This window comes from Colossoma macropomum, unplaced genomic scaffold (assembly GCF_904425465.1).
Source record: "Colossoma macropomum unplaced genomic scaffold, Colossoma_macropomum, whole genome shotgun sequence".
Lineage (NCBI taxonomy): Eukaryota > Metazoa > Chordata > Actinopteri > Characiformes > Serrasalmidae > Colossoma > Colossoma macropomum.
The window spans coordinates 32969813-32997457 of record NW_023494785.1 but is presented as its reverse complement, the minus strand read 5'-3'; the positions used below and the strand labels follow the sequence as shown (position 1 = coordinate 32997457).

At 38.9% G+C, this 27645-nt stretch overlaps 1 protein-coding gene across 3 annotated transcripts; it reads left to right on the top strand.

Moving 5' to 3' along the window:
* Positions 1 to 38: 38 nt before the first annotated feature.
* cog7 (component of oligomeric golgi complex 7) lies at positions 39 to 25033 on the top strand. 3 transcript variants are annotated; one of them, XM_036591261.1, is made up of 18 exons: positions 39 to 349; positions 4211 to 4433; positions 6345 to 6493; positions 8999 to 9115; positions 9307 to 9475; positions 10503 to 10585; positions 10766 to 10888; positions 11860 to 12058; positions 12215 to 12342; positions 13779 to 13933; positions 14156 to 14272; positions 14586 to 14651; positions 14834 to 15014; positions 20139 to 20279; positions 20370 to 20453; positions 21360 to 21474; positions 22502 to 22645; positions 24257 to 25033. In XM_036591261.1, the coding sequence occupies exons 2-18, from the start codon at positions 4268 to 4270 to the stop codon at positions 24421 to 24423; spliced, it is 2304 nt and encodes a 767-aa protein (XP_036447154.1). In that variant the 5' UTR covers positions 39 to 349; positions 4211 to 4267; the 3' UTR covers positions 24424 to 25033. The 3 variants fall into 3 exon arrangements, with proteins under 3 accessions (XP_036447154.1, XP_036447148.1, XP_036447162.1); XM_036591255.1 differs by having other exon boundaries at positions 4208 to 4433; XM_036591269.1 differs by having other exon boundaries at positions 39 to 367.
* The last annotated feature ends 2612 nt before the right edge of the window (positions 25034 to 27645 follow it).

Here is a 27645-nt window from a genome sequence, read left to right as displayed (position 1 = left end):
GCACACAGTATTATGTTCCCTAGGATGATCCACTTGTTTACACAAACAAGTCATCCGATAGGAACGCTTCTTCGCAGTAGTCGCGTTTTCCTCCCGAACGCGACAACTTGGACACAAACAGGGGACTCTCTGTAAACATTTCGTTTCGACACGTCTTTGTTTTTAATGCCAGTTTTAAAGTTAAATTTGTGTGAACTGAACTTCAACGCTGGAGGAGGCGGTCGCCCTGCTTGAGCTGTACCTGGTTGTTATGGTCATTTCTTTCTCCTGGGCCGTTTATTTTCTGTTCGTGTCCAAACCCGGAATAGGGAAGAATTACAGGATTGACTGAGCGGAGCTTCTGCTGCAGGTGACTTTACTGACGGCTGTTAGTCTTCTTTTATAAATTCATATTATATTAGGTTTATCCATAAACTTACAGTGTTAAGGCTAACTCGTGATAAGGGTTTCGCGAAAATGGAAGCTACAAAACAGGTGCATTTTCTGCCTGTAATGCCCAGCAGCAAAACTGAATGTACGGAAGCCTTGAAATGCAAGTCATAGAAAATATTCTTTAAAGGGGAATACCATCGATGTTTAAAATTGTCTGCTTAATTCAATCGTTAAGATGTCAACTAAGTCATTCAGAGTGGTTTGATGTGAAATGCTCTGTTCTAGAGAAACTTGCCGACTCAGAATTTGTTCACAGTGGTGGTGACAGGAGCCAGATGTCTGAAAAGTTTAATGCCTCTAAATGCTGCCTCACAGAAAGTTATTACGTAAAATGGTTGTGAATACTCTGCTTGATGTCTAAGATGTTGTTTTGGGGTAATTATTTTTTGTCTAAATGTGCTATTTAAAATCCAATAATGGCGGAGAGGTGCATGCAGGGTGTCGTGAGGCCAAATAGTCGCCAAAGAAAACACATTTTTTTTTTAGTTTTACCACTATTTTGCCGTCATCATCATCATTACATATAAAAACTCAGAAGATACATGTAGGTTCACTGGTGGCTTTGGATAGTGAATTAAATGGCTGTATTTGTGTTATACACATATTGGTTCCACCCGTGGCTTTGATCACCACCACTGTAAAGAAATTAGAGTGTGTATGTTTTTCTTCAATAAACAATTTCACATTAAACCACTCTGATTGAATCTGTGTGCATCTCCACCATTTAATCAGAAAATTTGAAAAATAGATGGAATTTCCCTTTAAGTTAATGTGCCAAAATAATTTTTTACATTATCTTGTAAGCAGGGGGTCCTATGGTGATCGCTGAATTGTTTGGGATCCTCATATAAAGAAACTGCAACATTTGTACACCTGTGACTAACAAGACTATCTTGTTCTTTAACAGCAGACTTGAACATTTAGGTTAACCTTAGATGCTAATGAGTGGAGTTTGAGAACTTGTTTAAAACAAAATAATGACAAATAAACAAGCAAACTATCTTATTTGTATTCATTGAAAATAAGTTTCGTATAAAGGGCCTTTCATTTGTACCATTATGAAGCATATCAAGATCTTCCCAATCTGAGAAACTTGAATCTCAGCACATTTTGTGTAAATGGCCTACTCTTGTAATGTTTTCAACACACATCATGGTGTCTAAATACAAAACAAGTGTGCTTTGCAAATGTGTTAATACACATGATGCAGTTATGATTAAAAGATGTGTTTTGCAGATACAAATGTTACTTTCAAACTGTAGTGCCCTGTGGTGGGATTGTCTGCTAGTAAGTGGTGGCTTGTAGTGGTGAATGCCCTGTAGAGGCATTGTGTCTTGCATTTCATGTGGCAAGATCTTAAATGCAGAAATTAGATATTATCAATTGTCAACAGTGATATAGTAAGTAGAAATAATAAGCCACTAAGATGGAGTAGTGACTTCTTTGAGCAAAAATAACAAGAATGAACTTAAAAATAACTTTTTTTTTCCTATATTGCTGTTGAAGGCTTCCACATTAATGAGCAAAGCTGAGTTACTGGAATAAAAAGTTTGGTAACACTTTACTGTAGGGCACTGTTTAGAAGGCTACATGACACCTACGTAAGCGCTTCATGGCAACTGACACAAACATACATAAACATTTATAAATACTTATTCCAAAAGGTGTCAGCTGTCATAAAGACTACTTTTGTCAACTTTGATGTCAACTTGACTAAATGACTAAATATTGTGGGTGTTTAGTAAAATCATTTTCATGAATCTTTATTCAAGCACCATAACACTGTAATGACACTGTTATGTATATTTTCTCTGGTCCCTAAGTAAAGTGAAAGCCATTTTACAGTTTCTAACATTTTTATGAATGCTTATTCAAGTACTATGACACTGTAATGACACTGTTATGTATATTTTCTTAAGTAAACCTTATCCTTACTTTAAGTGAGTTTCATTTAACAGTTTCTAAGGTGCTGTTTGACATGCTACCCAATAAACAAGTATTTGTAAACTAGCAAGAAAATTGTTATTGTTAAAATCTAATGGCAGCAATAAATCAAAATGTGGAAACAAAATTATATTAAGCACTTTTACTGAAAAAAGATAATGCCTTCTGTATAAAAAGTTTTTTTTTTTAGGTTTTTCAGTCACCTAATGGCTTAAACTGAAAAGCACAGACTGTAGCTGGCTGCACTACAAATTGACTGTAGTAAATATGAATTAAACTTGCTTTGTAACAACCATATTAACAATACCAAAGTACTCCAAAGCTCAAAACATCCTACTTAAACACAGCACACAACAGTAATTACTGAACATTTTCTACAAGATTTTTTTGGTTGGACAAAACAGAATGAGCACAAACCTAAACAACAAATTTACAATACATGTTCAGATGCCTTTGAATCACAAATATTTTATCTATGTAAATGCTGTGTAAAGCTCCGTAATTGGAGTAGTGTGCGCAGTCGTGTTTCTTTCAACATTTTGCTTTTCAAAGGCCCTCTGGAGCAACATCTTCTGTAGGACTTCAGTGCCAGATTGTAGCATTGTATGTCCCCTTCAGTTGTCTTCACTGCAAAAAAAGGCATGAAAATACTGTTCAACAATCATATGCATGAACATCTAAAATTGCAGCCTTATGTCTTTGGAAAACCTTTATTCTTAAATATACTGCTCCTGGGCTAACATAAAATAATAAAATCCCTGGGCCAACGCAACTGTATTATGCCCCCAGATCAAGACTGGATGACGTTCCTGAGACTACATAACATGCTAATTACCTTATTGTGGTGAGAAAACTAAAATGTCTGTTCCAGAACTTCAGCTACTACTTTTAAAATAAAATGTGCTGTTTCTGGGTTAACAGAGCTTTCTTATATGATGTCCCCAAGGAAATATTAGGTATGATTTTCCTTGAACTGTAATGGTCTAAGTGTGCTAACTGTTAGCAAAAATTTTGGAAGAATTTGTTCCAAGCTGAACTTTAACAGTGAAAAAAGGGCATTAAATGAGTATTCAGGCTTACCATTAGGCTGGCCAGATAGCTTAACTACCTAGCATTAGCAACTAAACCAAACTAAAGCCACCTACAGTAAATGTTTAACTGTGTAAGTAAAGCCAGGACTATATTATTGAGCATGGATGATGTAAAACAAGGAACTTCTAAAAGAAATTGCTTACCTTCACTAGGAGGTGCAGATGAGCTGGAGCTTCACTCAGTTGCAGTTAAAAATAGAATAAAAAGAAAGACCTGGTCGTATGTGGTGATGTCATAGCATGAACTTTGTGATTGGTTGAACAAATTCAATTTAAGCACCTCCCCTGTTGACCCAGGGCCACATCTCACTCTGTGATATCAGAACGACCTCACTTTTGTTCAGTTTTACCAACTGCCTTATTTTTTCAAGCCAGCTGTCATAACATGCTATGTCATTTCACCTCAGAAAATGTCATGACACAACCTAATGTCACCAAAAATCTATGTCTTTTGACATAATGGTTATGTCAAGTTGACATTAAAGTTGACAAAAGCAATCTTTATGACAGCTGACGCCTTTTGGAATAAGTATTTATAAATGTTTATGTATGTTTGTGTCAGTTGTAATGAAGCGCTTATGTAGGTGTCATGTAGCCTTCTAAACAGTGCCCTATAGTAAAGTGTTACCAAAAGTTCCAATCCTTTATGCTTATGTGTTAGGAATGCATGTACTCATACAATGCTGTTTGGCAGTCTGCTTCAGTCTTAGAATATTTTGTCATTTTCTCTCTGCAACCAGCAGCTTTTGAAGATGGTTGAGCTGAGGTAGCTAGTGGTTCCCAGTGCAGAGCTCATAAACATGGACTTCTCAAAGTTTCTCGCGGATGATTTTGATGTGAAGGAGTGGGTGAATGGCGCATTTAAAGTGGCTCAGCAAGAAGCGCCCGGCAGAGCAGACGCACATGCGGCAACTCTCGTCATGAAGCTCCAGCTGTTTATTCAAGAGGTTAACAACTCAATAGAAGGTAAATATTGTCATTCAGGATGTTAACATTTCTGTAAAATGTACACATGACTTTTCAGGAGGTTTACGTCAGCTGCATCATTGTATGAATATATTAATACTTGCAAAATTTGAAAACCAAAAAGCTAATTTGTTTGCCTTTTTGTAGATTGCATGGGCATTCCCTTTTACAGTGGGTAACAAGACATGCTATTATGATAGCTGAGTGGCTTCACTTTACTGTGTTCAGTGATGTCATTGGCTTTCTACAGTAAGTTTCTAATACACAGTTAGAATGGTATAAACAAACAAGTATAAACATTACAATCCTACAGTTAAGAACTCTATAAAAGGTAGCACTTCCATTTTCAACATTGAGGGCTCAAAAAAGGGAGGTTTTCAAAAGAATATGGAATCTGGTAACTTTTTATGTATGAAATCACAAAGTAATATGCCTATGGCATGTATATTTTTATGTTAATAGCAAAAATCCAGCAGTTTAAAAATAACATTCTTCAGCAAGTGATTGCAAGGATTTCAGGTATTTCAGCCTCTACATTGCATATATGATAACATAAACAGATACAGGGAACCTGGAGAAATCTCTGTGTGTAAAGGGTAAAACCAAAAACCACAGCTGAATGCTCATGACCTTCGGCCCCTCAGACAGCACTGCGTTAACAAACCAGCATGCTTCTCTGATGCATATCACTGGATGGGCTCTGGAATATATTGACAAACCGCTGTCAAACACAATCCGTTACTGCATCCACAAATGCAAGTTATGACTGCACTATGCACAACGGAAGTCATTTGCTAAAAACATCCAGAAACGCTGCCAACCTCTCTGGGCTCAGGCTCATCTAAAATGTACTGATGTGCAGTGGAAACCTATTTTGTAGTCTGATAAGTCAACCTTTCACAATATTTATGGAAATACTGGAAATTTTGTTCTCTGGGCCAAAGAAGTAAAGGACTATCTAGACCAACGTAAAGTTCAAAGGCCAGGGTCTGTTATGGTATGGGAGAGTATTAGTGAGTAAGCTGCACAACTATGAAGGCACCATTTACGCTGAAAGACATTACACATTTTACAGCCACATATGCTGCCTTCTAGATAACATCTTTTTATAGACGTCAAAGCTTATTTCAGCATGACAGTGGCAAGCCGCATTCTGTATGTGTTAAAACAGCATTGCTCTGTAATCAGAGAATGCGGGTGCCAGACTGGCCTTTCTGCAGCCCAGATCTGTCTCCCCTTTAAATGTATGCAACACAACAATAAAAGACCTGTACGATTGCACCACTAAAGATTTGTATAACAAGAACTGCTAAAACTTCTGCTGTCAAAACTAAATCAGTGTGTGTCTTCAGTCCCCAAATGATTTTTAAGTGTTGGTAAAAGGAAAGGTGATATAACGTAGTGGTAAACATTCTCCTGTCCCAGCTTTTTTGAAACAAAAAGTTTCAGGCATCAAATTTGGAATGAACATATATTCAAAACGTAAAATATTGTGTTGTAACATTTTCAATTTAATATAAATCAAATAGAATGTACTAAATACTGCTTACTGTTTTTATTAGCATTTCACATATGGTCCCAATTTTTTTGGAATTGGGTTTGTATTTAATTGTCTGGTTTTTTCCTCCAGAAAATGCAAACAGTGAATAAATAAAAACAAAATATTTTTAAAGGTTTGTAAATGTGACTCTACGGTTGCTGGTACATTTTGTCATTTCCAACATTTTTGCAAAACTAGACAATCTAAAATTGATACATATGTATTATGGTAATATTTTTGACAGATCGCCCACCTTTACTTATAAATAACTATGATTTTTGTAAATGATTCTTACTAAAACTTGTTTCTGATTACTCAGTCTGTCTTTGTTTTCCTTTTTCCTATGTCTGTATTAATGCGCACATGTACAGAGAGCAGCATTCAGGCTCTGCAAAACATGCCACGGGTGCTGCGAGATATAGAAGCTCTGAAGCAGGAGGCTTCATTCCTAAAGGATCAGATGATTATGGTGAAGGAAGACATCAAGAAATTTGAACAGGACACAGTTCAGTCCATGCAGGTAGGAACCCAAACATACATACATCACTTCTGTTCAAGTAGAAAACACAGATGATTAACTGATTATTAACATTAATACTGCAAGGTCATTGTTGGCAATTATAGCTTCTAGACATCTACGGTAAGAAGTTAGTTGGCTTTTTGCAGCATTATGGTTCAATTTTGGCACATTCCTTTGTCTTGAATTATTGCCAAAGAGTTCTGTTTTGGCCTCATCTGAGCAGAGTACTTTGTTCCAGGAGAGTTTTGATTTTGCTAAATGCTTATGTGTAAATTTAAGACGTGCTTCTCTGTGCTACTTTTATTCTGTGTACTTCTTTTTTTAGCAGAGGAGTTTTGCATAAGATATAGGAACAGAGATGTTTGTGGTGCAGGTCATGGCTTACTGTTCTCTGTGTAAAAGTTGTTCCTGCTGATTTTAGGCCATTCTGCAACTCTTTTTTGAGTAACTGCTGGCTTCTCTCTTCGTTCTTCTCATTAGGCTGAGCGTGTTTTGAGGTTCACCTTTCTGGGGATGTTGTATTGACAAGGCTGTTTTTGGGGTCTAAGCTCTGTAGCTTTTTCCATTTGAGTGTTGTTTAATTATTTTGCCTCTGAGAACTTTAGGAAGTTTCGTCACCTTTACCGTAAGTGCTACTTGTTGCATGAAATTTTCCCAAACAGTGACAACATTTTTTCTAACAGCAACAGGTGCAGTTTGTACAGGAACAATTTTTTTCAGCAGTAATCTAGAATTATATATATATATACATATATATATATATAATATGCACACACACCAAACAGCCATAATATTATGACCACCTCCTTGTTTCTACGCTCATTGTTCATTTCATCAGCTCTACTTACTGTATAGTGCACTTTGTAGTTCTACAATTACAGACTATAGTCCATCTGTTTCTCTGCATACTTTGTTAGCCCCCTTTTACCCTGTTCTTCAGTGGTCAGGAACCCCATGGACCCTCACAGAGCAAGTACTATTTGGGTGGTGGATCATTCTCAGCACTGCAGTAACACTGATGTGGTGGTGGTGTGTTAGTGTGTGTTGCGGTGGTCTGAGTTTTTAAACACTGTGTCCACTCACTGCCACTCTATTGGACACTCCTACCTTGTCAGTCCACCTTGTAGATGTAAAGTCAGAGACGCTCATCTGCTGCTACACAGTTTGTGTTGGTCATCCTCCAGTCCTTCATCAGTGGTCACAGGACGCTGCACACAGGACGCTGTTGGCTGGACATTTTTGGTTGGTGGACTATTCTCAGTCCAGCAGTGACACTGAGGTGTTTAAAACCTCCAGCAGCACTGCTGTGTCTGATCCACTCAGACCAGCACAACACACACTAACACACCACCACCACGTCAGTGTTACTGCAGTGCTGAGAATGATCCACCAACCAAATAGTACCTGCTCTGTGAGCGTCCATGGGAGTCCTGACCACTGAAGAACAGGGTAAAAGGAGGCTAACAAAGTGTGTTATGTCCCTTCTGGGAAACGTTCTACAAGATTTTGGAGTGTGCCTTAGGGAATTTTTGCCCATTCATTCAGAAGAGCTGATGTTGGACGAGAGGGCCTGGCTCACAGTCTCCATTCTAGTTCATCCCAAAGGTGTCCAATGTGGTTGAGGTCAGAGCTCTGTGCAGGCCAGTCAAGCTCTTCCATACCAAACTCACCCAGCCATGCCTTTGTGGACGTGCTTTGTGCCCTGGGGCTCAGTCATGCTGGAACAGAAAAGGTTCTTCCCCAAACTGTTCCCACAAAGTTGGAACCATACAATTGTTCAAAATGTTTTTGGATGCTGAATCATTAAGATTTCCCTTCACTAGAGCTAAGGGCGCTAGGCCAACCCCTGAAAAACAACCACATAGCATTATCCCTCCTAAACCAAACATTACAGTTGGCACAATGCAGTTAAGCAGGTAACTTCTCCTGGCATTCGCCAGACTCGTCCGTCAGACTGCCAGAGAGAAGTGTGATTTATCACTTCACAGAATACATTTCCACCGCTCCAGTGAGTCCAGTGAGTTGCTGTTGTTCCTAAACGCTTTCACTTTTCACTAATACTCACTCACAGTTGATCGTGGAATATCTAGGAGGGAAGATATTTTACAAACTGGCTGGTGGCATCTTATTACAGTACCACGCTGAATTCAGTGAGCTCTTTAGAATGACTCATTTTTTCACAGATGTTTGTAAAGGCAGACAGCATAGCTAGGTGCTTGATTTTATACACCTGTAGCATTCAAATACCTTTTTCCCCTATCAATTTTCTAAACAAATATTTGTTTATGCTTAAGAATACATACATTTTTGTTTTCATATACACATACAAAGTCAAAGGATCATTATGTATGTAAATTTAAAGTGCATGTATGCACTGAGAGTATATGAATTAACAAAAACAAATGTTTTTAAATACTTGTTTCCCTCACTGTATGTGTCTGCTTCATTTTCTGAGCTTGTCTTATCTCTCCTATTTTTTTTTTTGTTTGTGAATTTGTGCTGTAGGTGTTGGTGGAGATTGATCAAGTGAAGTCCAGGATGCAGTTAGCAGCTGAAGCTCTACAGGAAGCAGATAAATGGAGCACTCTCAGTGCAGACATTGAGGAAACGTTCAAGACACAGGTGCGTGTGCATGTGAGCATGTGCGCACATGTGCCTCTTACCAATCCGCTGTGTGTGCGGTGTTAAAATGATATTTATCGCAGTTGGTTAACCTGAGGTGTGTGTGTGTGTGTGTGTGTGTGCACGTGTGTGTGTGTGTGTGTGTGTGTGTGTGCACGTGTGTGTGTGTGTGTGTGTGTGTGTGCTTGTAGGATGTGGCTGTGATCAGCAGTAAGTTGGCAGCAATGCAGAGCAGTCTGGCCATGCTGGTGGATACTCCAGACTACAGTGAGAAGTGCGTGCAGCTAGAGGCTCTTAAAAACAGACTGGAGGCTCTCGCCAGCCCACAGATAGTCTCCACCTTCAACACACTCTCTACAGGTGAGACACGCAGTGATCTTGGACAGTGAGCCTTAACATACACTTTATGTCCAAAAGTTTGTAGACACCCGCTTATCCAATGTTGCTTTTGAAATCAAGAGTATTAATAAGACATTTGTTCCCCCTTTGCTGCAGTAAGAACAAGTCTTCTGGGAAGGCTTTGCACTAAATGTTGGAACATTGTTGGTAGAATTTGATTGCTTTCAGCCACAAAAGCAAAAGTACTGATGTTGCATGATGTTGCATGATGTTGCATGATGTTGGTCCAGAATCACAAACACCACGCCAACTCATCAGTGGTATTCAGTAGTGTTACATCACTCTAGAGATAGTCTGACCTTGTAACGAGAATGTCTGGGATAACCATTAAAAGTTTTGGGCTAAATGTGGGTGGGGGTGTAAACTGATTAGGGTGTGAACAACCAAGTGTGAAATTTCAGCACCTTGTGCAGACAGAGCTTAAAGTAGGAAGTGATGGTGTGATCGTCAGCATTATCTGACAGACAACATGTCTATCAGTAGCCCGCGAATATAATGCAAGTTAACATGAAAGTCCTTAAATTCAGATTAAGCATGTAGATATGTGTAGTGTGTGCAGTGAAAAAAATTTACAAGCAGTAAATATAAACATCATCTCTTCCAAGGGAAAAGCATTTCTAATAGATAATGATATAAAGATTAATAAAGATTGCTTCGCTTGTGTTATTGATTGTATTTCAGCCATTATAAGACGTAGACTACAGGAATTGGGGTGGGGGGGTTAGTGGAGATGTACCTTTGTTAGCGATTTTGACACAGTTCAGCATCAAAACTTAAACAGGTTGTCTACTGACGTGTGTTCTCATTAAGAGATCTTGTCTGGCCCTGCAAGACTACCCCAGCGAACACAGTTCTATTGCTCCATTGTCCAGTGTTGCGGAGCTTTATACCTCTCTAGCCAATGCTTAGTATTGAGTAGTGTGACCTTTGATTAATGTGTGGATGATCCAGAACATCTCATTTTATTGCCCGTGCTTTTCATTTTCAGATCAAGCCAAGCTATTTGTAAGAGTTTTCACAGAAATGGACAGAATGCCTCAACTACTGGCTTACTACTACAAATGCCACAAGGTAATGCTTAAGAATGCACATGCACAGATTCAATGTATTTGTTTGTTAATGCTATAATTGTTATTGTGGTTTTGGTGTAGCTTTAATTTCTTCGATTTAGACTAGAGAAAATACTGTGTACTGTTTCTGTAGTTGTCCACATTTTGTGTGTGTGTTTGTATGTTTCTGTGTATGTTTTAGGTGCAGCTGTTGAATTTGTGGGAGAGTGTGTGTCAGTCGGATGCTCCTCTCAAACAGCAGCTCTCTGAGTTCTACGACACGCTTCTCTCAACTTGGCACACACAACTACAGTGGACCAGCCAGGTACACAAACACACACATAGCATACATAGCTTACAGTCTGCATAGCCCTATAGTTGTGTAGTTGTAACATACCACAATGTGAAATATCAGATGGATGAGTGTCAGTGGAGGCACTAATGGAATATCTGATAATCTACAGCCCAAAACATCACAACGGTTTTTACTGGAAATTAAATGTGCATATTAAGACTCTACTAGATTGGTTTGAAACTGCAGGAGAAAGCAGCTTGCCTTCCATGTGCAGATCATTCAGATTGCTGTAATGCTTATGAAGAGTGAAGAGATTCTCAGTTTGCCTATAAAGGCACAATTGCAGGACCAATCTACTAAATTTAACATGCCACTGGTTTCTGGTCAGAAACACTCACTGCTGCGTTCTGAAGATGAGACTTCAGTTTGAAATGAAGATATACTTCTGCATCATTCCCATCAGCTATTGGATCCAAACCAAAAACCAATGAATATGTATGTGATTTTAAAGAGTGTAACCTATTTTTGACTGTCGAAACTTAGCCACACATTATAGAGAAATCACTTGGCACTCTTGTTTTCCACTAAAGTCAAGCAAAGGTACTCTTTTAGGCCTAGGTCTTAAAAGGTTAAAACCCTAAAGTATCAGCTTGATGGCCACCAATGGAGATCTAGGATAAAAATGCCAGTTTATTTTGTTCGAATATTAGACAGCCTTGGATGTGTTCATAGACTTGTGTGGACTGCAGACTGCAGGTGTCTGTAAGTCTAAACAGCTTGTTGAATACTGCTCCATTTCAGCTGTCAGTTGGGCTGTTTTGAAGAGATGAATCTTCTCTTATAAGTGAAATGATGTAATAGATATAGAACAGTGAACTGTATCGCTGTACTGAACTCTTCATGTACTAAATTTGGTTCCCGTTAATAAAGTGGTCCTTTATGTGTAACCAAATATAGCATTTAAAATATGTTTCTGTCTATTTTTGTGTGTGTTTGAGCAGGTCTTTAAGAACCCCTATGAGGTGGTGACTGTACTGATGATCCAAACCCTTGGTGCCATGGTTCCATCCATTCCAGAAACCATTACAGCAGCACTGGACCGTTGCCCTGCAGAGAGTCGTCTAGACACCCTCCTGGAGCTCCACCAGACAGCTGCCAACTTCAGCCGCAGCCTGGAAACTGCAATGCAGCCTCACCTCAGTATGTGCGGTAGTTAACGTCAGGCTGGATGATGTCTGAAAGGAAAATTGTACAGGATCCTTGTGTTTTAGATGGATGAAATCAATGAATGTATGTGATATTGTGCAATAATTATCTTCCTGTTTCTTTTTGTGTGAACACAATTGTTTATTCTAGGTGAGTGCAACCTGTTGAAGGTGGGTGAGCTGGTGTCATCTGTCTATTCACCATATAAAAGTTATCAGATGCAGTATGGAGACCTTGAAGAGACAAACCTACTAATCCAGCTTAGTGCTGTTCCACTGGTGAGCACATACACCAACACAATAGGTGTAAGTCAAGATGATAGAACTGATATTAGACCTGTCACAATAATTACATTGACCATTTGCAATTACTTGAATTGGCCGACCACAATTAATATAAAAATATATTTATTGAGATGTCATGGGTCTTATAAAAACAAGTTCTAACTTCTGACTTGGTGCTGTAACATGTTTAGATGACAGCAGTGAGAAATGTTTGTTTATTTGAGCTCAATCTGTCTTTCATCAGTTGGGACTTACTAATTATCAAACACTAGGAATTAAGATGGCTGATCTGCTAATTTGGCTCCTTTATACCTGTCTTTTAATAGTTCCATACAATGAGGGGGGAAAAAACAATTAAATTGTTACTAGCCATTATTTATATGCCTTTTAATCGTCCAAGTCATCACATGCTGACATTTAATGGACATGATGGTCCTAACTGATATTATCTTGAAGACATGTCACCACACATCTGATGAGCTTCATTGGTTTAAATGAGTGATAGAATCATTCACTGTGGTTGGTTCACACTTACAAGATCATAAGACTTTAAAAAGTTAACCCCCCCTTTATTGTACTGCAAAGTCTAAGGCAAAGTTATACTAACTTTTAACTATGTGTATGTGTGCAACGATGACTGCCCCATGTATACTTTGCTTATTTGACGTGTGCCACAACAATGGTGGATAGTTTTGCCCCAGCTGTAAGGTTGGTGCCACTGTGGCTTTTTCTGCCAGTGCTCCAAACCAGTCATCTTAACTGTTTCAAAACAGAAACATACATTTGAATTCTATTCTAGCCGTTTATAGATCTGCTCCATGTAGCCCAAGGCTTAGCCAGAATTGAACTAGCTGAGAATTTATACCTGCAAACTTCCATATGTGGATCAACTGCATATCTTGTGAGCTTTCATTAAATGTATCATTTAACACATGCTGAAATATAGGCTATCCTTAGCTTCTCTACCTCTGTTACAACTTAATCAATTGGTCTCCATCTTCAAATACCGCTGTACATTGAGTTCTGTTAGCATCTTCACCCCAGCAGTTTCGCACCAGTTCAGGCCACCAGACTGTACCAGCTGTCCTGTGACGTTGCATATTTCATGACATCATAGGTGTGAACCAACCACAGAGATTTAAACAGCAGGGACTTTTTCACAACTCAGTTCTGATAAAGTTTCTCATATGAGTGGTCTTCATGTTAAACCAGAGGTCCAGATGTCTTGACTACTTCTCAAATATGTGTCTGCTTATACATACATACGTACATACATTTTACACACACACACACATATATGCGTGTGTGTGTCAGAACAGTGCATTATGGAAAGTTATTGAGATTATTAAGTTCAATAAAGTGGAATTTAAACATAATTTATACCTGAGTATTTTATAACTCACATGTCTTTGTTTTGTGTGCGTGTGTAGGAGCGTGGGGAGGTATTGGATTGTGTATTGGAGCTCACACACTCTGTACAGAAGGTGTTTGGACTAGCAGCGGCTGCTGTGGATCGCTGTGTGAAACTCACAGATGGACTCGGAGTGTGTGGCCTCATCAAAGCACTCCGGGCTCTGTTCAGCAAGTATGAACACACAGAATACAATTCATTGCTGGGCTGAGAATACAACATGAGATTCAACGTACAGACGTGGGACTGAATGAAGCCAACATTTAGGACACTGTTAAGCCTAATACTTATACACTGTGAGATTCTGGGCACACAATTCCAGGATTATTTGTACATCTGATGATTCATTGCTCTTAAGATTTGTCTAAACTTCTCTCTTTGTCTCCTCTCTATCAGGTATGTGTCAGATTTCTCTGTGACTCTTCAGTCAATCAGAAAGAAGTATAGACTAGAGGACACGCCCACCTCTGAGGTGTTCACTGAAGATTGGACGGCTTTCCAGAATTCTATCAGGTGGGCACTATATGTTCCAAAATTTTTTCCATCAAGTGTTTTGGGCCAGTTCTTCAGCCATCCACATTTTAGTTGTGTGTCATTTCAAAACACACAAGGGGGTGATCCAAATTCTACAACCCTTGCTTACCTTAAAAAGGTGTGACTGGAGCTGAAACAGAATAAAATGTGCTCTGGAGGGGTCGAGGATTGGCTCTCTATATTGTGCATTTTCAGGTCTGGATAAAACATACAGTGACTGGCCAAATTGGTATTTGGTTATTATTTATTTTTGAAGTGTTCAAGGATTTTTATTTTTTTTATTTAATCGTAGAATAATTGCTACCTGTGGGGAGCTTCTCCGACAGTGTGGTGCTTTTGAGCAGCAGCTTTCAAACAAGTAAGACCTACAAACACACATGCACACACACTAATTGTTGGATTCCGTATGCAAATTTTGCATCTTTATTATTAATTTGATTATTAAAAATTTTAACACATGAAATTTTTGTTGTGGAGTTTCTCATATCACATAACTGCCATGTTCTTTTTTCCCTTCACTGCATGATTGGTAATTGGTAGGATCCTAGGAAAGGCTGGTCGTTTTCTGTGGGAGGGGTTTAACCCAAGGAGCCTGAGTGGTTTGCAAGAGGGTGGGGCTGAGAGGAGGGGCCAGAAGAACCCATGGCAGGAATATAATTACCTACAGCAGAGCAGCACAGCAGATTATAATAATTTGCTGGAAACCCTCCACACCCTCAAGGTTTGTCTTATTAAATCAGTTTTCTTCAATAGGCAGCAGCTTTATTTTGCCAAGTGTGGTAAAACAGTGGTACTCAGACTGGTCTTCAGGGACTCACAGACTGTTCACATTTTTGCTCTGTCTCTGTGTTGCAAGTTAGATTGGAGCAAACAATCTGGACCATTTAGTGGTCCCTGAAGACTCGTTAGACAACCATTGTGCTAAATCATTTTGCCAAAGTACATTTCCTACTTTACACTGACATCCAAAAAAATACTATAATGTAGATTAATCCATCATTGATATGGTCTATGTGTTTATTAGTGCTGTCCTTCCTACAGAACAGTAAAACAAAAAAAGTAGCAAACTAAAGACTGATTTATATTACTGGGATGATGAATGTAAACATGTCTGCATTGAGACTCAAAGAAGGGGTTCATAGGTAAGCGTAGTAGAACAATGTATACACCTCCAAAATCTATACGTATTGTGAGTGCCGATTAGGGGTGCACGATATGGACTAGAATTGCGATGTGCGATAACGTTGTTGGATATCCCAATATCGATGTGAAACACGATAAATTAAGATTAAAATACAGAAATTTAGTATCTCTCTGAACAGCAGCACGTTCATTTGTTTTGTTTTTTACTGTGTAATGAATCCAGAATAATTCCAAATATTTTTCAGGTTTATTCAACAATAGATAAAATCTAAAATTAGATAACACGTATACAAGTAATAATAGTGCAAACATTTTGTGCGGTGCAAGGCTGTGTTCTCTCAACATTCAGTAATAATAAATAATAATAAAACAAATGAATAAATACATAAGTAAATAATAGAAAAATAAGGTTAAAAAATAAATAAAACACAAACAAAAGCTCTCTTTTCTGGTAATAGCACAAACTTATTATAGCTAGAGCTCAGCATCACAGAAGCAACATAGCCAACATAAAAGCACAAAAACTTGCAGTTTTTCTAAAAGTTAGGTATACTCTGTAAAATGCTGTTTGCCCATACAACCTAAAAAAAAAAGACTTCATTTTGTAACAGAGAACTGGGTTTATTTAACTCAAATAAATACTTTGAATGAACCATTAAAAGTATTTATTTAAAGTCGATTAAACACAGTTCAATCTTGTTACCACATGAAGTAATTTTTTAGGTTGAACGGACAAACCATTGTTTACAGTGTAGAACTCTACAGTCAGAAAATATTTAAAAAATAAACCCAAAAACATGCCAACAGACTGCAAATAAACTCAGCGATCCATTTTCATTTTTTCTATTAATTCTCCTGACTTCTACCTAATATCTTTTTTTTACAGTTAGTCACACATTGGACAAATTATCATATCAACTTAATGCCTAAAATCTTAAAGATTTTTGGCCAAGAAAACCAGCATATTTACTTTGCTTGGTTTTAAGCATGATAGAGATGAAACGATATAAAAATTTCATATCACGATTATCATGACCAAAATTATCGCGATTATTATCGCGATATTGTTCAAATGTTTTGAAAAGTAAAATAAATAAAAAAATAAATACTGATACACAAACTGAAACTCATTTCACCAACTTTTATATTAACACAAATAGAATTGGCAGCAATATGCACTTTTTGTTTGCATAAACATTAAAAAATAAGGTCAATACATTTTTAGTATTACTTTTATATTACTTACAATACTTGTAATACTCTGTAAACAAAAGAATAGCAAATGTATTATTATTACAGTTATTATTATTATTATTATTACTGTTATTATTCTTTTTCTTCTTCTTCTTCTTCTTCTTCTTCTTATTATTATTATTATTATTATTATTATTATTAATTACAATAACTAGGGATTTCCCTGCATAGAGAATTAAATCTCGACCAACTCTGAGGTGGGTCTTAATGGAAAATTACTACTTCTAAGAAGTGCTGCACTCGGGGGATTTCTGTCCGAACTGCAACTGCAGCATATTGTGCCGTTGTGTGTCTTCAGCTGTGGAGCTGCTTCTCTAAAAGCATTAACTACTAAAACATAACTTAAAATTAACATGCATCTGAGCTGCGGCAGAAACACTGCTACAGTTTAATCTCTGAAACTCTGCTTTTCATAAAAGCAGCACGCAGCGTTTACTCGCGCGAGGTCCCGTCTCAAAGCACACTATCTTCCCTATGTATTGCACTTCGTAGATCATGAAATAGCAAATCCTTCACCCAAAGAGTGCAAGAAACGTTCGACTAAGTCATCTGTAATCAACCTTAACAACAGGTTACAAATCCCCTATTTAAAACTCAGCTGCTTGTTAATGATGATCGTGTTTGTTTGAACAGTAGCGCTCTATGTAGGGGACACTGAGTGATTTGAGACGGTTATTCTCCTCTCAGACAGTAAACACTGCAAGCGAGACGAGGAAGGGGAGCTGTGCAGATTGAACCTCTGCAGCGTCTCGTTCAGGAGCTCATGTGACTGTTAACTCAGAGCTTATTTTAGAGACACTGCTCCACAGAAATGTGTTAAAAGCTTTAGTTTCGATTCACAGTTGATTCACCGATTGTTTTTCTTTTTTTGACGCTAAAAGCTTCATTTTATATGATTAACGAACCATAAGCATAGGTTAAACCACACAAACCGTGACATTTCTTCTATTTCGAAGTCCCCACAGACTTCTACGTTAAAGTTAACCTTGCATTCTCTAAAAAGTAGCGGGTGGTGGTCGCGAAATGACTCGTAAAGTTTGATGTGTTGCCCCCATTCGCCGCCATTTTCTTTCGGCATGTTCTGCAGACAGGGTGGTCATCTTCAATTAACTTTCCTTCTGCATCCTTATAAAACCCAAAATATGACCAAACGTCAGACTTGGTCTTCTTAGAAGGCTGAAATATCTCCGAATCTCCGAGTTTTCACACCGCGGTAATCGACCGCGGTTTTAACGATACTTTAAAGTTCAAACGGTACTACTAACCGTCATTAATTTTACCGCGGTTTACCGTGAAACCGGTAACCGTTTCATCTCTAAAGAATGAACGCTGACAGGTCACTACATTTCCTGAGGCACTGAAAAGTCTTTCAGAGGGTGCACTAGTGGCAGGCACACAAAGATACTTCCTGGCAAGCACACTTAAATGAGGAAAGTTGAGGTGGTGCTTCCTTCACCAGGCCAAAGGATCTCCCTCACTGTCAATTGTGGGCATGAGAAGATAGCTGTTAAATTCTGATTCGACAACAGCTTGGTCAGTGGGTAGTGGTACAGAGGAGGATGTAGAGGGGATGGCAGACTGTAACAGGCTTCCTAAAGTCCTCTTTTTCCTCTTCTCACTTGGTGCTCCATGGCTCTGATGAGACCCTGTCTGTACTTCTGCTGTGGCATCAAAAACAGGTTCCCTCTTCTAGAAAAGACATAGTGAAGGTTATTTGCAGCATGAGAAAATGTCTAAAGTCGTGTCTAGATCATTCACAGCATTAAGGGATTTTTACCATTTGTGTTGTCTTCATTTCAGCCATCAATTTTGCCTTGATTTCTATGAGGTTTTCAGCACTGATGTAGTCTGCCTTGAACCTGGGATCCAGGAAAGAAGAAGTGTCCAGTAGAGACTGTGTTGCAGAATCCTCATACTTCCTCTCCACGTAGTCCAGAATTTTGGCTTTGACTGAGCGTGTCAGCTCACTGTCCTCCTTATCTTCTCACATAAGATATGCTCACATAATCTTCTCCAGACAGGGCGTCGGTAAACTCCTGGAGTGGCTTCAGTGCCCTGTTTACTGATTCAAGGACCTCTATGTCCTGCCATGAAGGAACCAGATGTCGTGTATTTCTGTTCTCTGAGAGAACCTGTGACAGGGCCCGCTGCTGCTCCAGTATTCTGTCCATCGCTGCCTTGTGCCCCATCTTGTTGGGCATTCTGTAATTAGAGAATATACAAAATTGCTAGGAAAATGGTTGAAATTAAAGTTAACACTTACCAATGGCAAGGTGGAGTCTGTGTCCAAAACACTGAAGTCTAGGCCAGTCATTCAGTTCTGTGGCTTTGATCATATTTGTGGAGCCCAGATCATATGGAGTCACGCTTTCGAACATTTGAGCAATGGATTTTTGTTTTACACCTGGAGCTGCATCGTGACAAGAGGCAGATCTAACCGTGCTTTCAGACTTTTTTGCTGAACACTCCTCATACAGTTGTTTGTGGTTGTGTTTTAAGTGATGGTAAAGGTTTGTCGTGTTCCTTGTGACTGTAGCCACAACGGCTCGACATTCTTTGCACAAAACCTTGGAGCATGGTCATCTCGACTAAAACCAAAGTATTCCCAGACTACAGACATGCCTCCCCTTTTTGGAACCAATTCCTCCTCACTTACGTCTTCGCTTCTCGAAGATTTTTCAGCACTTGGCCTGGCTGTGCTCATTTTTTTTCCGGACTAAGAAATCGCGTGTCTGGTGAGCGTGTTCACCTCGCTCTGCCTCCTGCCTACTTGCGTCACGTGATCATAGTCTGCAGTGTGAAGAGCTCCCTCTGTTGCTGCACGTGGATAATGCACGCAGGTGATGCAATTTGAGCTTGCTGTTATTCAAGGCGTTATCGTGGCTCTTTCGATGTGTTTATCCTGGAACCTCATATCGCAATAACGATAAAAATACGATTAATCGTGCAGCCCTAGTGCCGATTTACGTGACACACAACTCCACAGATTGGGTATCCAGTACAAAAACAGTACAAAGTCAAATCAGAACTATCAAAAATCAAATAGGCAGTGTGAGGATTGGCTGGCAGAAAAGTGAGACGTTAAAAACATTTATGTACGCCTTCTAAATAATAATATTACAAAAATGTTTGTACTTTCTGGTTTGGACACTGCCCCTAGTGCACAAGTTCACATTACATGCAAGTATGTTGGTAGTTACCTCTATGATAAACTAGTAAGTTTTTAAAAAGGCTTCATCAAAAAAAAACAGAAGTTGGTAACCGGTGACACAGTGCTTTATTATCCTGCAGTCTGACTACGAATTACTTTTGATTGATTTTAAAGGTACATTTTCACTGGTGAAATGTGTTTTTTAATTGAGTGATCGAGTTTAATTGATTAATTGCATGAAGGGCTTCCAACAATATAAATGAACAAATAGGCATGTATTTGATGTGTGTGTTGTAGGAGAAAGGCACTGGAAACTCCAGCCTGCTGTCTGAGACTCGTGCCGCTCTGACCCGTCTGAACCAGCAGGCAAATCAGCTTGCGTTCGACTCAGTGTTTCTGCAAATCAAACACCAGCTCTGCCTCATCAGTAAGCCAGAGGTGTGTAGTGCATGTGTGTGTTTGGCTTGGTCAGTCTGTGAGTGAGAATGCAGGAGAGGAAGGGTAATGCTCAACTCTCTGTGCTTATAGGGTTGGAGTTCTGCTGGTCTGGGCGAAACACTCACTGAAAACCTACCGACATTCAGCCTCTCGCCGCAGGAGTGCATTACTAATGTAAGACACTCACTCACACATACACAAATCTATGTGTTGTATACTTTGTGCCATCAACATTAAATACACTATACATGTGAATACACAAAGTTTTATATTTTCTACATATTTATTTTCAAAAAGTGCTGTCATTACTGATAAGTTTATAGTAGTCAGTTAATATATATCTAAAACAAATACTTTACAGTTTATATATTACTGTAAAAATTCATAGACACCTAAGCACATTGTTTAAAACCATTTATCTTTGCAAAATGTGTTTTTTTTTGTCAATAAACAAATATCATACAAAGTAAAAGATTTTTGTAATTTCAAAAAGTAGTTGATAACTTTGAAGAACAAAGTTTGGTTGTGGACTTCTCCTGGACACCTCCAGCCATCACATGGATTTGTTCAGCTCAGTCACAAGCACACTCTGTTTTACGTAATAAAGCATTGATTGGACAAAACAGGTATTGGATCATAACTACAAATAACGCTGGGCTGCTATGAAGAGAGTTTTGGAAGTGTTTAAACGAAAACTCTAACATATGTAAAATCAGTAATTATTGTATTGATTTTATTTGTATTTGTTCTATTAGTGTTTTTTTCTGAACAAATAAATGCTTTCTGACCAAATAAACAGTTTTTAATTCTAATTTGGTGCCTAAAATTTTGCACAGTACTGTATGTATCTATAGAATAGTGTTAATAATTCTTTAAAACAACCCTAAATATTCTTTGGTCTGCAAACATCCATGGGGAGCTCTCGCTGGTTTACTTGTTGATAATATGGCAAAGATAAAACCATGTTTAAAGTTGTCTATTGTTATCTCCTATTCAGGGGTACAATACCATATTTCAGTAATATTACAGCAAACCCTGCAAATATTCACACAATGTTATATGTGAAATTGTGCATTTTAGATTGGGCAGTATATCATGTCTCTGCCCCTGCATTTGGAACCATTTGTCACTCAGGAGGATCCAGCACTGGAGCTGGCCTTACACACAGGAAAACTACCTTATCCACCAGAGCAAGGTATAGTTGCATATGTGCACTGATGTATACTAGCCACTTTATCAGAAATGTCTACCTTGTAGCCTCCTATACAGTTAAAGCTGCACTTTGTGATTTTTTTGTTCAAATTGAAAGAAGTAGCATTACAGAGTCAGGAGAAAAAAACATGCTAATATATGGTGTCCATGTGCTGCCATGAGTTGCACGGCAAAGCCTAAACGAGTAATTTAAAAGTCAGGTCATGAGTTTTTCAGACTATGTCATGCATTTTACATATTAATGTCACACGCACAGGCTTAAAAAGATCTGGCTCGATGTTTAGGTCTCAAATGCAAAATCAGCATTATACTGATGAAGATGACAATAGTAGATAATTCAATCACAACCTCAAAAGACACATCCTTCACCAAGTTTTCACTGAGTTATCTCTTTGCCTAGTGTAGCTTTAAATGAGTGGTCACCAACCCTCCTCCTCTAGACAAGGGTTTCCTGAACACTTTCATGCTAGGACCCATATGTAGAAGTACTGTTTATAACCACATTCTTAAAACACTAGCGCTTTCTGAGCAGCAGTGCTAAAGCTGTGGTTACAATTAATGATCTTAACGTGCCTCACTTAGCTCTTCTCTTTTAGAACTTCAGCTTCCTTGCCACACACCCGTCCACACACTGGGACCCACAGTTTAAAAACACTGCTCTGAATCATCAGTTGTCAGTTTCTGATGTCAGTTTCAGTTTCTTTATTTGGCTGGATATTTTTGATTGATGGACCACTCCTAGCCTAGCAGTGATACTGACGTTTAAAACCCCAGCAGCACCGCTGTGTCTCATCACACCCATCACTATGCCACACAGTATTAGGTCAGAAGCAGTCCTGTGGTCAGAAACTGACCAATGATGATTGAGTTAGATGGTGGCAGACAAATTGTGCATCAACAGATGGGCTACAGTCTGTAATTGTACACCTATATAGTAGGTAGATATAGTGAGTGGAAGTTTAAAGTAAACTGGATGGTAAATGTACACTAACAGGGTGTCATTGTTATAGGTGATGATGTCCCAGAGTTGGAGAACACTGCGGATTATTGGCTGGGTTCTATTGCCAGGGCAACCATGCAGACATATTGTGATGTCATTCTGCAGATTCCAGAACTGAGTCCCCGTGCAGCTAAACAGCTGGTGACCGACATCGGTATTATAACGACAATAAGCATACATAACACACTTTAAAACATTCAATATACAAAATCTCTGGACGCTGAAAGCTACAGATTTACTGGCATGCTGAGTTAATTTAAATATATGTTTTGGATAAAATTCACCTTGTTTTCCACATTCAAGCAGAATTCCAAAGAAGTTGGGGCAGTAGAAAAAAAGGAAACGGACAGCAATGATTTGCAAATCCTTTTTTTTATTCAGTTAAAAACAGTACAAAAACAATATATTTAATGTTGTACTAAACTAACTTTGTTGTTGTTTTTTTTTTTTGTTATATGCTCACTTTTTCTCAGTTTGATGCCTGCACCATGTTGGGACATGGGCATGTTCATGACAGTAATTGTTTGTAAAATGATGACGCTAATTATTGTAGTGAAAAAAATCCAAAAAAATTGATTTTTTTTTTTCTCGTTCTTGTTTGATAAAACATTTCAGCTGCCTGAACAGTCTGGGGTCTCCATTGTTGTACAGTGCGTTCTATAATGCACATGCATTTTCAGTGAGAGACAGGTCTGGACTGCAGGCAGGCCAGTCTCACAGCTGCATTCCCTTACTCTAAAGCCACGCTGTGGTAATGCATGCAGAATGAGGCTTGGCACTGTTCTGCTGAAGAAGGCAGGAAACGTCCCTGAAAAAATCTTGCTCCAAAATGCATCTGTGCCCCTCAGCCTTATTGATGTCTTCACAGTGGTGAACTTGGGACTTGTGAGGCCACTTCACACATTTCCATTTGCGTCAGTCGTTCTCAGATGCTTTAGCCCAGAGAAGTCAGTGGCGTTTCTGCATGTTGTCAATATATGGCTCTATATGCTTTGCACAGTAAAGTCTTAGATTGCATTTGTAGATGCAGTGACAGTTTTTTATGGACAAGGATTTTCCAATGTATTCCTGAGACCTTATAGCTATATTCATTACAGAAGCATGTCTGTTTTTAATGCAGTGCCGGGATTTCTCTGGATCCTCTGAGTCTTTTAATAATGGTATGGACTGTAGATTAATAAATACATTCCTTGCAAGCATGGTTCTTAATCTGTTGGACTATTCACTCATGCAATTCTTTACAAAGTAGCAACTGAACCTTTCATGAATGCACCTTTTATACCCAGTTATGACAGCATCACCTGTTAACCTGTGGAAAGTTCCAGCAGGTGTTTTTGATCATTCTACAAAGTTGCCCGTCCTACACTGTTTCTGTCCCAACTTTTCTGGAATGTATCGCAGATATCAAGTTTGCAATTGGCATATATTTTACAAAAACTCAAAGTGGATAAGGTAAAACATTAAATATCTCCAATTAAATTGCTGTAAAATACAGTTTACAAATGACTGATTCTTGTTTTTATTTTCATTTTACCTACTTTTTTGGAATTTGGTTTGAATGAGGTAGTGACCTATACCTAATATGACTGGATTTGAGAGCACTGTTGATATTGATTTACCACTTTACTAAAAGTTTAGAAAACATTTGGATTTGTTCCCCAAAAATAAGGATATTTATTAAAATATTTCTGTGCTGTTCACTGACTAATTCCGGTTTTTGGGGTGAAATAGTACATAAAAGTATTTTGTGTGTGTTTATTCGTAGATTATCTGAGCAATGTGATGGACGCATTGGGCCTGCAAACTTCTAGAACTCTCCAGAACATAACTACTCTCCTCCGCGCCAAACCTGAGGAATTCCGCCAGACTGCCAAACCTTTGCCCCGCAGACTCTCCTCCACCATCGCTGCCATGCGGGGCATTGAATACTAAAAGATAGATGGAGACTAAAACAGTTTTTCCTTTTTTCTTGTCAAAGCAGTGGCCACTGCATGCTTTACCAACAAGCTCTTAATATTACAGAAATGTCAGTTGATACATAAAATTTATAAACTGTTAAATAAATGTCAATAAGGGACACTTTATAAGTGTCTGGGGAGAAATAAACGTGGAATTTCTTTTTGATTGTGTACATCAGTGGTCACCAGCTTTGTTCCAAGAGTGCCTTCCTGTAGAGTCTAGTTCCAACCACAGTCTGCCACACCTGTTCCAGCTAATAAACTCCCTCAGAAGTTCTTCATTGGTTCGATCAGATGCTTTTGTGTTAAGGAAGGGAAGGGAAGCATGTTAAATGCAGGTTGGAACTAAACTTTGCAGGAAAGCAGATATTCAGGAACAGGATTAGTGACCATGGTGTACAAGAACCTGAGGTGTGAGCTGTAGTGTTTTTTTTTAATGAGGTGCACTTATTGATTTCTGCAGTGTAGAGCAAGGTCTCTGTGGTTTGGGAACACTAGTTTTACTTTCTCTGTCTATCTGCTCTGCTGTTTCTATGGTTCTTTTTTTCATATTTATGAACTAAATAAACAAACATACCCACAAATATGAATATGTTTTAATAATAATAATATTAAACATGGACATGGCCTAACGTGATCTTTATGCGTATCTATTACTGCCATGTTACCTGCAATTTTAGTTATTACATGGACTTTTTAAGATTGTTTACGCTGAGCCAGCTACAGACATGAAGTCGTGAACATGTGCCTGCAGTGCATTTGATATACCAAACAACAAATACAGAACAGTATTTCATTACATTATTGTGTGCCTATAAAAATGACAAAATAATGTAAAAAGAAACATCCACTTTTAAGAAGCAGGCTCAACATCTGCCACGAATTTTAAATTCGTGATCACGATTTTCTAATTCGTTCTCTCGTTTTCTCTTAACGCTGGTCATGTTTTATTTTTAACTGCATGCACGTGGGTTGTATTTTGATAACAGCTCGCTGACACTGTCAGACGGGTTTTGATGAGTTAGACTGATGAGATGATGAACAGAGATGCTCATAAGGTTTGATTTTGATTTGGGGGGTTATGAGGAAACTGTAGCTCCTCTTCACAGCAAACGGCCCACGGTGTTTCTGCTCCCGGTCAAATCGCGGTGTTAGAGATTATCAAACAATTACAAGAAGAAATGATCAGCGTTTGATCTTCACATTAATATATCTACATCTAATCCATAGATCTATTAAACTCTCTTGCCATTTGACCTCACCCCACATGAATGTTTCTGTGTGTGTTTAATTTGAGTTTGTTGAAATGTTGACGCTGACCATTTCTTCCTGTAATTGTGTGATGGTCTCTAACACCGCAGCTTGTCGCGGGAGCAGAAACAGCGCTAAGCGGCCGCGCTGCTTCTATATCTCTGTTAAATATGATCATTAGAAAGCGCAGTTTAGTGAAGATTGTGGTTGTAGTTTATTGTCTTCCTTCATTTCACCACCAAACTGCAGCTGCACTGATGAATCTGAGGGCCGTTCGCTGTGAAGAGGAGCTGCAGTGTCCATAACGCCCCAAATCAAAATCAGACCTGATGAGCATCTCTGTCCATTATCTCATCAATCTAACTCATCAAAACCCGTCAGACAGACTCAGGGAGCTGTTAGTTGTTTCTGCACCGGACAAATAACACGACCTGATTCTGCTACATTGATTTTGCGCACGAATCAAAAAAATAAACAACGTGCGTTCAGTTAAAAATGAAACATGACAACGATTAAAACGAGTGAACGAATTAGAAAATCGTGATCACGAATAAACAAAAACGTACCCACGAAGTAAAGAAAACGTGCGCACGGTTTAAAGAAAACGAGGGAATGATTTAAGAAATCGTGACCACGAATAAAACAAAACATGCGTACGAACTAAACGTTCGCTCAAATTATTATCATTTTTTTTTACCTCCGCCCCCCTCCGTAGAAAAGATGTTAAAACATTTAAAATTTTAGCCGTTATTTCATTTATCCTAATCTTTTACCTCACTGTTTTAAGTAAATACAGTGTCACTAGCATTGCTTTTAGCTTGGAAATTCGTGGCGGTCAACTTCACCGAAAAAACTTTTTTCTGTCATTTTTACATGTTCTGAGCTGTGCACATGAGACAGGATAGTAACATTACATACATTAAATTACAAAAAAAAACAAAAAAAAACAGTGAGGCCAAAGGTGACTTCCTGTCACTGAGAAAAGTAAAAATTACATCACCCCCACTATCTCATATAAAACCAATCCCCACCAAATAGGGCTCAAGTCATAGAGGCATGGGGCAGTATTGGCTGGTAAGCGCAGGATGTGAGCCTAAAAACATGAGCATGTGCTAGTCATTCATGTTCTACTGGGTTGAGGTCAGAACTCTGTGCAGGCCAGTCAAGTTCTCCCACACCAAACTTGCTCATCCATGTCTTTATGGACCTTGCTTTGTGCACTGGTGCGCAGTCATGCTGGAACAGGAAGGGGCCATCCCCAAACTGTTCCCACAAAGTTGGGAGCATGAAATTGTCCAAAATCTCTTGGTCTGCTGAAGCATTAAGAGTTCCTTTCACTGGAACTAAGGGGCCGAGCCCAACTCCTGAAAAACAACCCTACACCATAATCCCCCCTCCACCAAACTTTATACTTGGCACAATGCAGTCAGACAAGTACCGTTCTCCTGGCAACCACCAAACCCAGACTCGTTCATAGGATTGCCAGACAGAGAAGCATGATTCGTCGTTGAAGAGAACACGTCTCCACTGCTCTAGAGTCCAGTGGTGGCATGCTTTACACCACTGCGACACTTTGCATTGCGCTTGGTGATGTAAGGCTTGGATGCAGCTGCTCGGCCATGGAAACCCATTTCACGAAGCTCTCTACGCACTGTTCTTGAGCTAATCTGAAGGCATGAAGTTTGGAGGTCTGTAGCGAAAGTTGGCGACCTCTGCGCACTATGCGCCTTGGCATCCGCTGACCCCGCTCTGTCATTTTACGTGGCCTACCACTTTGTGGCTGAGTTGCTGTCATTCCCAGTCGCTTCCACTTAGTTATAATACCACTGACTGTGGAATATTTAGTAGCCAGAAAATTTCACGACTGGACTTGTTGCAGGTGGCATCCTATCATAGTACCACGCTGGAATTCACTGAGCTCCTAAGAGCGACCCTTTCTTTCACA

Excerpts from the sequence above, each read along its gene's own strand:
- cog7 (XM_036591261.1), top strand. The coding sequence starts at position 4,268 with ATGGACTTCTCAAAGTTTCTCGCGGATGATTTTGATGTGAAGGAGTGG. Across the intron at positions 4,434-6,344 it reads GGTTAACAACTCAATAGAAG|AGAGCAGCATTCAGGCTCTG; the intron begins GTAAATATTGTC and ends GCACATGTACAG. Across the intron at positions 6,494-8,998 it reads ACACAGTTCAGTCCATGCAG|GTGTTGGTGGAGATTGATCA; the intron begins GTAGGAACCCAA and ends TTTGTGCTGTAG.